This window comes from Natator depressus, chromosome 1 (genome assembly GCF_965152275.1).
Source record: "Natator depressus isolate rNatDep1 chromosome 1, rNatDep2.hap1, whole genome shotgun sequence".
Taxonomy (NCBI): Eukaryota; Metazoa; Chordata; order Testudines; family Cheloniidae; genus Natator; species Natator depressus.
Genome location: NC_134234.1, coordinates 237,289,697 through 237,302,600, shown reverse-complemented (window position 1 = coordinate 237,302,600; position 12,904 = coordinate 237,289,697). Strand labels below are relative to the sequence as shown.

Below are 12,904 nucleotides of genomic sequence, written 5' to 3'. Positions count from 1 at the left end.
ACATTTGATGGAAAAATTCCTGCTAAAATATCCATTGAAGGCCTGAGCAAATAAGTTGAAATGGATGGTGGTGAAGCAGAGAGATAAATTATGACCAACACCTCTTAAAACATTAAGCCACTCCTAGAGAGAGATCTCAACCTCACTCACTATTCTTCAGTATTTTAGAACAAAGAACTTTGCACCGTGGTGCCAAAGAAGGGTCAGTAAAGAAAGGAAGCACTGGGTAGGTGAGATCTTGTGTGGATGTTACATCACATTCATTTTATTGGTTTACCTGTTTCCACTGAGGTATGGGAGCAAGGCGGCCTTGCTCTCGCTGTCTGCAGGATAGCTGGTTGTGAACACGTTCCTGATAAGGCAGGACAGGCTGTTACACATAGGTCATAGGGAAAGCAGGATGGGATCCCGGAGGAACAAAATAAAATACCGAAAGGCACTCAAAGAAAGCAACAAAGGAGTGGGGGGACATCAGACAGACAGACACAGATAGACAGACAGACATTTGGAAGAAAAAATGGGGGTGGGGAAGAATTAATTATCAAGTAAAATTTAAAGAACAAATCAAGCAAAATAAAAATGGGATATATTAATATTTTTGTAGCATCTCCCCCCAGATTTTCAGTGTTTCTCCTGTTCAGTACAGTGACAAAGGAAACATTATCTAACTGGGGAAGAACAAAGTAAAGGCCACCACTTAAACAGCTCTATCCTATGTCCAAGCAGGAAGTATCACAGGGAATGAAACAGGAGGTCTGGCTGTAATGGCAACTCCCAGTTGATCAGGTCCAGGTTTTCCCAAGCAAAAAGCACTGGGTGGCATGGTTTAAGAGCAATGACCATGGGGAATCTCCATTCTGTGGCCTAGCAGGACACACTGCAAGGAACAATCATTACAGAATTCACTGGGAAAAAGCTCAGTTCCTCCAGTCTCATTCTCTTCTAGTTGAAAGCAGCATGGAAAATGGTGTATATATGGAGATGGGGGTGGTTTTATATTACAAAGCAGTACTGTCTTTCTGGAATTGGGAATCCAACAAACCATTCCCTACTGAAAAACTCTTCTCAACCTCTGAGACAGAATAATAGCACAACAGGATGTGTTCTTCTTGTTTCAATTCATAAACACTAAATCCATGTAAGTGAGGGCCAGATTGGGGCTAAAGTTAGCATGAAGGCCAGATTTTTGAAGATACTTAGGCTTTAAAGATGCAACAGGCACCTACTGTATTTTCAAAAGCAACTATCTCACATTGAAAATCAATGGGAGACAGGCATTTAGGTGTCTATGAAAATCCTATTAGGTGCCTGTCTGCATTTTTAGGTGCCTAAATACCCTCAGAAATCTGGCTCTAAATGTCTTGGAGTCTTCCTCTTCCATCTAGCCTTTACTCTCAATTACAAGAGTGCACTCTGGGTGAAAGTGCAAAACCAGAGTTCAGTCTTAAAGAGTGGATCATTTTACTGTCCCAGCCTCTGTGATATTCCTCATCTTCTTCAAAACAAAAGGGTTCTACTATCCAAATTTGGGTGAGAGCTTGTTGGAGTAGGCCCAAGGATATAAAGGTATAAACCATCTCCTACCTGTCTCCGTAAGCCTGTGGACTGCACTGGTGCATTCTCCTCGAATTTGGCCAGCAGCTGGGTTGCCATGGACTTCACTTTGTTCTGGTTCCCGATGGCAGCATCAATTCTCCTCTCTGTCAGGGCGCTCACAAGTGTGGGCCTCTCCTCCCTATAGCTTCGGGGGGCTTCCTCCTAATAACCAGTATAAACTAAAGATTAAATAGAAGCTTTCCAAATGGGTCTTTTCTTTTAAAGAAGGCTTCTGCAATTCAACAGAGCAGAACCCAAATCCATTAACCCACACTTCCAAGCTCATGTTCTTTCTTCTAGTCAGCCCTTCTGCTCACCAAATTCCTCTCCATCTACCTGCACCCTCTTGCTTCATATTTCATTGCTACACTGTACCACTGAGGAGACCCACAGCTGAGAAGCTCTCATGGGCCTGTGAACATAAGACAATGAGCTGCTTCAAGCACTCACTGAGAACCCCAGGTGGCAGCCCTCAGCTCAGCAGTTCCTATCTGGACACACACACACACACACACACACACTCACACTCTTAACTGTAGGTGTGCCATGCGCGACATAGTACATGTGCCTTATACACTGACTCTGCAGCCAGCTTCATGCCCATGCAAATCCAAGTTCTACCTTTTACCTGGGTGGAATTGCTGACACCCCCATACCAGCTTAGCATCTGACAGTGCTACTCCTCAGCACCCCAACCAAAATGATTAGTGTGTGTTTCAAGAAAGCAGGATGAAAGGGATTTTCTGACAACATCAGCACATTGCAAACTTATTTATTTAGTAAGTCTCTGATGTAGCTGGCTCAGTACATGACACAAAGCATAAACTCTGAGCAGGAATTGATTTCAACTTAAAAAAAAATAAAAAAATCTCACATAAGGTTCTGTTTGAGTGGAATATCTGGGGAGAAGATGGAACATCCAGGGAAAGAGCATGAAGAAAGGAACCTCCTAAAAATACAAGGAGTTGGGCGTGGAAATAGGGAATCTATCACACGCTCTTTCCCCCAGGCATTTTCCCTACTATAATACTTACGTCCTCTGACTGGCTGGTCTTTCTCCTCTTTCCTGCACCATCCAGTTCCTTCTCCTTTTTATCCTGCAATGGGAGAAAAACTAGATAGGGTGGGTTTTTTTTAAACTCTTTGGCTCATAATGAATCCCATCAGTGCATTACACAAACATTTGAATTATTGCTGGCGGATTCTCTATGCTCATTTCCCATTTGTAGGAAAGGTGGTTCCCCGTAGTCTTTGGTCCTCATTTAGGGAGCCAAGCCTCTTATCTGAAATACAGCTTATCATTCTTGGAGCTTTTCAATGAGTCAACAGGAGAAACAACAGGTATTTCACAGTACAAAAAATACTTTGGACCTAAGCCAACTGAACAGAATAACCCTCATCCTATCACTAGAATAATCATACTTTCTATTTTTCACCCTTCTCCCCAACCCAAAGTCCCTGAGTAATACTGTAATGTTAAGAATATAGCGTTTCATTATATGAAAGCACCCATTCTGAATTTAGTGCTGCAATTAAAGGGCTCATGTACAATGAGATGTACAATGCCAACAAGTCTAGAACCACTTTACTTACTCTCTCTCTCGCACGCACGCTTCTTAGCACTTATTTGGCTGTCAGCCTGCCAAATTCTAGTGTTCTCAGGGTTAAAGTATACTTAGTAGGGTATGGCTACCTTTGGAGTTCGTTTTCGGGAGATGCTCTGCCCTAGTTTGCTAAGAAAAGAGATTGGAGACTTGGTACTGGCAATTAGCGCAGCTTTCTCTTCTGCATTCAGATCCAGAGTCTCTGTGAACGGAAACAAGTAGAACCAGTGAATGCACAGAAACCTCTGTGTAGTTATTAACAATAGCCAAGAAACAATTAAGAAGGGACTCATTCGTTCTTTAGCATGAACTGGGGTTTTTTTTTTGTTGTTTTTGTTTTTAACAACACTCTCCATATAAAATGCTGTTAGGAACTTCAAAATCAATATCTTTCTGAATAGTTTTGTCCTTTTCCACTTGGCAAATGCATTTTTTTCCTCCCAGGTTTTCTAAGTACGCAAAATAGTTTTAGAGTTTAAGTAGGTCAAATTCAGACTTAAGCTACATGACTGCATCTTTCCGTTCTAGTTAACAAAAATACGACCTTTCAGGCCTTCTTTCCACTAACCTGGAGTTATATACAAAGTCCAGGCATTGTAACAATAAATATAAAGCTCTGTCAGAGCTTCTAAAATTAACTACTAAATGACTGCTGGCTAGGACCTTCACACTAGCAACGACAGAGCAACCCTCAGCAGCAGCAAGAGAGCAAGGAAGTTGTTTAATAATTATGAAGTGAGTTTAGTACCAGTGAAAGACGCTGGACTGATAGTCCGAGGCTGAAGCCCTGTTCATCCACCTACCAGGCACAACAAAAGCAGCACCCGTGCAAGCTTTTTACACACAGACCTGTTGTCTGCCTTTTCATGGGTGAGATGGTAGCTCAGTTTGTGCTTATTAAACCCTTGCACTGGTTCCTAATGCTGCTAGAAGGGTGCCTGTTAGCACCAAGGAAGACAGCAATTTTTATGATATGGCCTCAAAAAGGGTACGTCTACACTGCAGCTGGTCGCCCAGGTAGCCAGAATCCATTCATGCTTGCACGCTATAAAGAACAGAGCGGAGGTTGTGATATGGGCGATGGCTCAGGTTAGGCATCTGAGCTTGGAGCCAGGAGGTCGGGTGGGCTTCGACTTGGGTGGCTAGCCCGAGCCACCACCTGTGCCACATCTGCATTGCTATTCTTAGCATGCTAGCTCAAGTGGAGACAGCATGAGTGTGTCTATCCAGGCTGGGAGGCACAGTCCCAGCTGCAGTGTAGACATACCCAGAGTAACTAGCGTGAGTTCTTGTAGGAGGAAAGCAGACTAGGAGAGGTTACTCACTTTGTGCAGTAACTGAGGATTTTTGAGATGCAGGTCTCTATGAATGCTCCACTTAAAGTGCGGATGTGCCCCATGCACCTTCGACTGGAGATTTTTGGCAGCAGTGCTTGTTTGGTCCTGGCATGTGCCTTAGCTATCCTCATGCTCCATACCAGGGATATATAGGGCTGTGATGGACAAACCACACTCAGTCCCTTCTCTACCACTCAGTCCCATGAAAACAGGACTCCAAAGCAGAAGGGAAGGACGACGGATAGTGGAGCACCCACGGGGACGTCTTGATGAACCTCCTTCTTTGAGTAGTGTCCACATGGGTGCTTTGCTTGAAGCGACTACCCTCTGAAGGATGTGGGATCTTCAGAATCCAGTCTAGAACTGTTTGCAGAACTGAAGGTAGTGCATGTCTCTGGAACACATGCTAAGGCACAGTGTCTTGAAAAAGTGTGACTTGAAGCCCATGTAGCAGCTCTGCAGATTTCCGTTACTGGAACCTCTTTCAGTAGGGCAACAGATGTGGAGTGAGAGCTGGTAGAATGAGCTATGAGCCTAGGAGGGCACAGCACACTACAAGCTGCAGAACAGGAGAGGATGCAATCCAAAACCCACTTAGAAAGTCTCTGGGTAGACAGCAGCGTTCCTTTACTCTGTCCACAATAGACACAAATAGCCTCAGAGAAACAAAAAATTTAGTCCTGTCCAAATAATATGCTAGTACTCTCCTAACATCCAGGGGGTAAGGGGCAAAATCTTCCCTAGTCTGATGAGATTTAGGGTAGAAAGCCAGCAGATGAATTGTGCGATTGATATCAAGGTCCAAGACAACTATGGATAAGAACTGCAGGTGTGGTTAGAAGGATACCTTATCCCTAAAGAAAGCAGTTGTGTGTGGAAGAGGGTCAACCATTAAATCCCCTAATTCACCAACTCTTCTAGAAGAGGTAATTGCCACTAAAAAGGTGGTTTTCATGGAAAGGTATAAAAGGGTACAAGTAGGTAGTGGATCAAAGAGAGGTTTCATCAGCGAATTAAGAACTAGATTCAAGTCCCAAGTTGGACTGGGCTCTCAAACATTTGGGAAGAGTTTGAATAACTCACTGATGAATCTGGAAGTTGCAGTGTCAGCAAGTACTGAGAAACCTTCCAGAGGAGAATACAATGCTGTGACAGCTGCCAGGTGAACATTGATGGAGCTCAAAAAAAAAAAAAAAAAAAAAAAAAAGAGACCTCTTTGCTTCAGAGTGAAAAGGTATTCTAGAACCTCTGAAATAGGAGAGTTAACACGAGAGAGCAGACAGCAAATACACCAACGGTAATATCTTCTCCATTTCTGAAGGTAAGTGTTCCTGGTGAATTCCTTTCTACTGTTCAACAGGACTTCTTGAACCACTCTGGAACAGGAGAGTTCTAACTCCGAGAGCCATCCAGGAACCTGTCCCTGAATCACTGAGAATGTTCAAGTTGTGAGGGACAAACGTTCCTCAAATCCTGAGTGAAAAGGCAGGGTGTGAGCAGTAGATTGATGGTCAGTTGGAAAGAGAGGTAAAAGTAGGTAAGGAAACCCCACCTGTCCTGGCCAGATAGGTGTGATCAAGATTACCGTGGCTATGTCCTGTCTGATCTTGTTTAGAATTCTGAGAATTAGCAGCATTGGAATGAAGGTATATAGAAGACTTCTCAGCTGAGAGAGGAGAAAGTTGTCTTCCAGATAATGGCAAGCAAACAAAACCTCCATTAGAGCAGAACTCCGCATGTTTCTGGTTGACAGTGATGGCAAAAAGGTCTACGTGACAGTGGAAGGAGGATGGTTGAAAGGAACCTCTGAGCACACTGTCTGGATTCTTCCACTAGTTGAGAGAGATTAGTGCACGACTCGGAATAGACAGTAATTTGTTCAGACCATCTCTGTTGCAGGCATAAAAACTGTCCTGAGCCAGGCTTAGAAGCAGTGTGGTTGTAAAAGGGGGTGTAAAGTGATGAAGGTACATGGTGCCATGTGCCCAAAGAGCTACAGGCATGATCTGGTGGTAGCCTGTGGGACCACTTGAAGTTGTGCAATTAAATGCATCAGACTAAGAAATCTGCTTCCTGGCAGGTAGGATCTGGATGCCATGGCACTGAGAGTGGCCTCTATAAACTCCATCTGCTGTAGAGGTAGGAGACAAGACTTTGCAGTATTGAGCTGAAGGCTGAGTATGTGAAAGAGACATAGCCCCTTTGTCACTGTTTGAATTTCCATGTAGAAATGCCGTTTTAAAAGCCAATTGTCCAGGTACGGGAAGACAATTACTCCCCATTAGTGAAGCTGTATGGCAACTAGCTACCAACATAACTTCTGTCAACTCTCTACAGGCAGTGAAGGCCTCTGTACTGACAGTGGTCCTGATGTATGACAAATCATAGGAATCTCTTGCGAGCGGGACACATTGTGACATGAAGGTATGTATCTTGAAGGTCAAGGTTGCAAAATATTCTCCCAGCTCCAGGGATGGAACAATAGCTGTGAGCGTTACCATCTTGAATTTCTGTATCTTGACAAAGGTATTCAGCATCCTGAGATCTATAATTGGCCTCCACTTGTCCTTCTTTTTGGAAATGAGGAAGTACTTGAAGTAAAATCCGCGTCCTCTGTACTGAGTGGGAACTGGTTCCATGGGTCCTAAGTGGAGGAGGGAGAGAGCCTTTTGTCTTAAGAGCAGCTTGTGAGATGCGTCGTGAAAAGAGATGGAAAAGGAGGGTTGTAGGGAGATATGGAGTGAAAATGGATCCAGTAGCCAATGTAAACCTCCAAGACTCATCTGTCAAAGGTAATCTGCTCCCATGAGTTGCAGAAATGGAAGAGATGATCCCCCAAAATTGGGCGGATGCAGTGGGCAGGGTGGTACAACATCAGATACAGATCATAGGAGCATAGGTGGCTCTTGACCGAGGCATCAAAACAAACACTTTGTAGATGACGTCTGCTGTGTTGATCCAGGTGCAGTGATGGAGAACTTTCCTCTCTGCATTCTGAGTTACTTTTTAAGTGGCGCCGATGCTCTATGGTAGGTGGGAAACTGGGCTGGGCAGGATCTCTGAGTTTGAGAGAGACTAAATCTCTGCTTATTTGCAGGAGTACACACTCCCAGCGAACAAAGGATTGCCCTGGTGTCCTTCAGCGAATATAGGGAGCCAGCAGTGGATTCACTGAATAATCTGAGACCGAAGGGTAGGTCCTTTGTGTGTTCTGGACTTTGTGCGGAAAACCTGTGGACTGTACCCACAGGGCTCAATGCATGACTACAACTGTGGAGACAGAGCAGGCTGCTGTGTCAAAAGGATCAGCAGAAGTTTGCAAAGTTGTCCTTGCAAGAAGCTGTCCCTCTGCAATGAGGGCCTGAAATTGTTCCCTCTGCTCTTGTGGGAGGTGTTCAATAAAGAATTAAATTTTAAACAGTTAATATGATTATGGTGCCAGAATCACCTGGTAATTAGCAATTCTGAATTGCAAGGTGGCAAATAAGTGTCTTTTGACCAAAAAGATCTAAGAGCTTTTGGTCTTTATCAAGTGGTATAGTCTTGGAATGGTATTGTCTGTTGTGTACATTTACTGTATCCATAACTAGGGAGTTGGGGCAGGATGGGAAAATAATAATTACAGCTAGAGATTCAGAATGTACTACTTTGTGTCTGCCCTCTTAGCTTGGCTGTGGTGGGGATCTGCCAATTGGCCTTGGCAGTTTCTAACAAGGTCCTAACTACCTGTAACTGAAGATGTTGTGTGAAGAATGTCCAGCAACTTATGCTGAGTCTCTTGGACTTCTTCCAATGGGATATGAAGAGTGCCTGCCACACTCTTCATCAAATCCTGAAATTGTTTGAAGTCATCTACCATAAATGGAGTGGGCAAAACAATAACTTCATCCAGGGAGGAGGAGGAAATATTTGTCTGTGGGGTAGCCTGCTCATTAGCTCTCCTTTCTTGCTCCTCAAACATCTCCTCCTGTGTGGGGACTGCTGTGGGGGAATGGACAGAATCTGACAGCGCTGACGCTGGCATTCCCCTGATTATACCAAGAAGGGTGCTGACAGGCCAAGATCATTACAGCCTTGATGTATCCCTTGATGGAGCAGGTTCAGGAGACGGTGGTCTAGGCAGGTAATTAGGAGAGTCCCGAACAGAAATGCAAGAGCCTGAAGAGCTCTTATCTGCATAATCAAATGGAGGAGTAGATGAAAGAGTCGTAAATTTGTCTCGCTGTAAGCATGGGCACCAGGGAATCAGGAAGTACCAGTGATAGCAAAGTACCAGAGACAGCAGTGGTATTTGGGGTCTGACTAAGCTCAGTAAAGGAGACTCCAGTTGATCGGAGACAAACAAATCCCTGGAAAACCTGAACTTCTGTGGTACTGGGTGCAGTTGTGTGGGAACCTGGTGGGCTGCAGACAGAGGCCTTCAGTACCAAGGAAGGTGCACAAGGCACCAACATGCTGGACTGTCAGTTGAGGTATCAAAGATGCTGTCAATGCTGCAGAAGGTAATGAATTCTTTAGTGCAGTTTCCCTGGAATCTTTACCAGCTTGTTCATGTTTCAATGGTACCAAAAGCTTCAGTACTGATCAGTAGATACCATGTGATTTAGACAAGCTTGAGGACTGATTTTTAGAGCTCTTGGTACTGAGACTGCTTGAAGCCTTCACAGAAATCTCTGAGGGGTGCAGAGTCTTTGATACAGTGGATCTCTTAAAAGTATATTCTTTCTGAGTAGACTTAGAACTCCTCTTGGTGGAAATCTTTTCCATGCTGCTTGCAAGTCTCCCCGAGGCTGATGGGGCACTATGACTATTTGGAGGCTGCTGTACGAGGTGGGGGGGTCTCTGGGCCTGGATCCAAAGCTGGACAAAAGGAGTACTTCATCATAAGGAAACAAAGTTTAATCTCCCTATCTCTCAGGGTGGCCCTTAAAACTCATACAGATTTTGCACTTTGAGGGCACGCGCCCTGAGGCAGTGGGTACAGCAGGAATGGCTGTCATTAACTGGGAAGGACTCCTGGCAAGTGAGACATTTGAAGCCTGGGAATGTAGATAAAAACAGTCTTCTTCAAACGGAGAAGTGGGGGGGGATTACCCTACACAGAGGGTGGGGGTGGAGGTAGGAGGCAAAAGCCTCAGCCAAACAGGAAAAAGGAATCCCTCCCCCCCCCCCCCCAAAAAACATACCAACTAAATAAAGAATTAAAAAAACAACAACTACAATTAGAAAAATAAAAGATTAAATAGTCACGAGTAAGCCTACGTTTTAGTCATGGGTATTTTTAATAAAAGTCACGGACAGGTCACGGGCAGTAAACAAAAATTTACTATATACCCCTAACTAAAACTTGGGTGGGGGCACCACGGGTACTGGGGAGGGGGAAGTGGTGCACGGCCAGGGACCCCCGTTGGTGCTGGGGAGGGGCGGGGGGTTGGCAGACTCCCTACCCACCTCTGCGTGTTGCTGCAGCTCCTAGACAGCGGAGGGGCCAGGAGGCTCCGTGCACTGCTCCCCCCACAAATGCTGGCTGCACAGCTCCCATTGGCTGGGAACCAGAGCCCCCAGGTCCCTCCACCTAGGAGAAGCTTCAGGGCCATGCCAGGGAGCCCCACCCCAGCCTGAGCCCTCTCCCACACACCCAAACTGCTGCTGCTGGCCCAGGGCCTGCCCGGCTCGGGTAGCCGCTGAGCCACCACCGGCCACTGCAGAAGTCACGGAATCAGTGACTTCCGTGACAGACTCACAGCCTTAGTCATGAGTAGGCAGATAACCGTGAGCATTACGAACACTCCGTCTCTGGCCAAAGTGGTTGAGAAAGAACTGAGAATGCTTTGTCTGTTGCAACTCTTGGTGTGAGGCATGAGTGTAGCTAGGGTGCATGTCTAGACCAAATGAGCACTGCTGCCAAAGGTCTTCAATCGAAGGCACATGCGCACTGGAAGTGGACATCGTGGTAGGGACACGATGCACAGAAGAACATGAATACTGCCACCATCACCAAATCTAACACACTTGTTCCGAGTCCCTTACCACTGGAAGGAATGGAATCCTTGAACATCTCATAGAACTGTGTGAGGTACATCACCATGGACAACTTGTCTGGCTCCCCAACAGATGCCATGTCCTTTCCAGTCATGATAGGAGAGATTCCAAACTCCTTTTCAGCAATGTCAAATGCCAGCTGGTTATTCTTCTCCACATTACGTTCATCCAGAGAATCAAAGTCTCTACAAGGGGGAGAAGAGAAAAGCATTGAGGTAAGCAGGGCTAGTCTTCTAAAAATATTTTCAGAGACAGTCCTCTCCAGCGGCAACATTGAAACTGCAGAGTGCCCCCCTTCTTTCAATAATTCTGCCATCATACTTTTCATGTTACGGTGATTATGTTACTCTGCCTGTTAATGATGAACTGTGAAACAGATGCATTCTTTTGTCCATTCACTGCCCTGCCTTATTATCTCTAAAGACGACCTAAACTTCTCTTCATAGAGGATTTTTTGCTTTGATTATTATTACATCTTCACTTCCCTCTTTGCTGCAGTATTCTCTGAAGAGGCAGATTCCCATTCCCCTGTTACTTGGAAGCACATCAAGTTGTCCTTCAGATCACCATTTCTCTTGATTGATCCATATACAGATCTCACATCTTTCCCTCTCCAGTGCGATTTTCCTACACTTTTACAATAGTCATTGCTGTACTTCCACTTCTGCCCAATTTGTAAGGCTTTTTAAACATGGTGCCTCAGACTGAGTATAGAATTCTAACCAGCGACCGACAGAATGGAATATTTACATAGTTACTTTGCTTGCTTTACATTTCTTTTAAATACACCTTCAGCATGTTGCATTACAGTATTTATCTTTAATAATGTCCCATGGCAAACCTGAAATCATTTCAGACTTTCATTATAATAATATCACCTACCTTTTATATAGCACTTCTCATGAATAGATCTCCAAGCCCTTTACAAAGGAGGCCCATATCATAATCCCCTATTTACAGATGGGGAAACTGAGGTAGAGGGAGGGGAAGTGACTTGCCCAAAGTCACCCAGCAGTCCAGTAGCAGAGCAGAGCAGAACCCAGGTCTCCTGAATCACAGTCCAGCACTCCACCCACTAGGCCACAGTCTTCATTATGGAACTTCTGCCTTGCCAATATTTTCCCATTCTAGGATTTGTGCACTTTTTTAATATTGCTCCCCACACTACTAGCTGGAATGGCTTCTCCCACTTATTCACAGAACAGGTTACTGCACAAGCAGCAGGAGTGCAATCTTCCCTACACTGTGTCTATTCAGACCAGGAGACCCCTCCTCTCGGATTGAAAAAGTATTTAAAAGCCATCTGAAGAAGCTACTAACAAGGGGGCTACTTATAAAGGCGATGTGGACATTTGTCTGCCATGAATTAAACTGAAGCCATCAACTATTTCTAACTAATCGCACATAGACAGTAATGAGTTTTAGTCACTAACAACTTGGAACAGATAGAAGATAAAATTATGGTGCATGTAGCCTGGTACTCACCAAGCCATTATAACCCTCTCCCCCACAGGTGAATCGCTCTAGACTTTACTGAATCTAGTTTAATTGACTTCAGTCCTTTTCCCCACATATCACAACTGTACTGTATTTTAACACTATTCTCTAAACAATTTGCAAACCCCTCCTCATATATTGGTTGCTAATCTGACTAACAGTCTCTCCAGTCACTGTGTTCTAGTCAAGCAATCAATCACTTACATCAAGTCAGGACGGTATCTGTGGATAATAGCACACAAGGCTAGGCCACTCTTCCATGACATTGTGAGATCTGTTACATTCACACCAGCATACCCATCAGTCTGCCTTTGGCACCAACCAAGCAATTTACTGGAACGAGCTACAGACTCTGAAACAAACATAACATTTTTAGTCAACTGTAATGTATTAATCTTTCACTCATGAGAATTCCAAGTACATCTCAAGAAGTATATATTTATAGGGATCACTCACCCATTGAAATGCAGCCACCTCTGGGGTGAAACAGCATGTTTCCTGCATCAGGAACACTATACAACAGTTTTTTTGGGGGGAGGAAGTGACTAATAATGTGATACATAGTTCACACTGGAGGGAGAATTTTAGTTTGCTAAAAAGTAATTACCCAAGCTGTAATTTGGACAGATCACTCTGGCTCTTGTGAATATCCCAGGAAATTTTAAATGACCAAAAGTGGTCAAGGTCTTGATTTAAGTCAGATCCAAAAGATAGCATTCCTTGTAGCACAGTGCTCCCTAATCCCCTGGTATATTGTTTCAGATAGAACTGCTGTCAACACCTTTCTGCAACAGTTGCATTTACTTTGAAGGTCTTCCATCAAGTCAC

General features: G+C 44.5%; 1 protein-coding gene across 1 annotated transcript in view; it reads right to left on the bottom strand.

Moving 5' to 3' along the window:
• Window positions 1–12,904, bottom strand: part of MICAL3 (microtubule associated monooxygenase, calponin and LIM domain containing 3) — a 242,634-nt gene that overhangs the window by 123,719 nt on the left and 106,011 nt on the right. The window contains exons 12-17 of the mRNA XM_074938661.1: window positions 12,281–12,428; window positions 10,568–10,764; window positions 3,290–3,402; window positions 2,631–2,693; window positions 1,585–1,758; window positions 278–352 (exon numbers count right to left, since the gene is read on the bottom strand). Coding sequence (XP_074794762.1) covers window positions 278–352; window positions 1,585–1,758; window positions 2,631–2,693; window positions 3,290–3,402; window positions 10,568–10,764; window positions 12,281–12,428 — 770 coding nt within the window. The remainder of the gene's footprint in view (window positions 1–277; window positions 353–1,584; window positions 1,759–2,630; window positions 2,694–3,289; window positions 3,403–10,567; window positions 10,765–12,280; window positions 12,429–12,904) is intronic.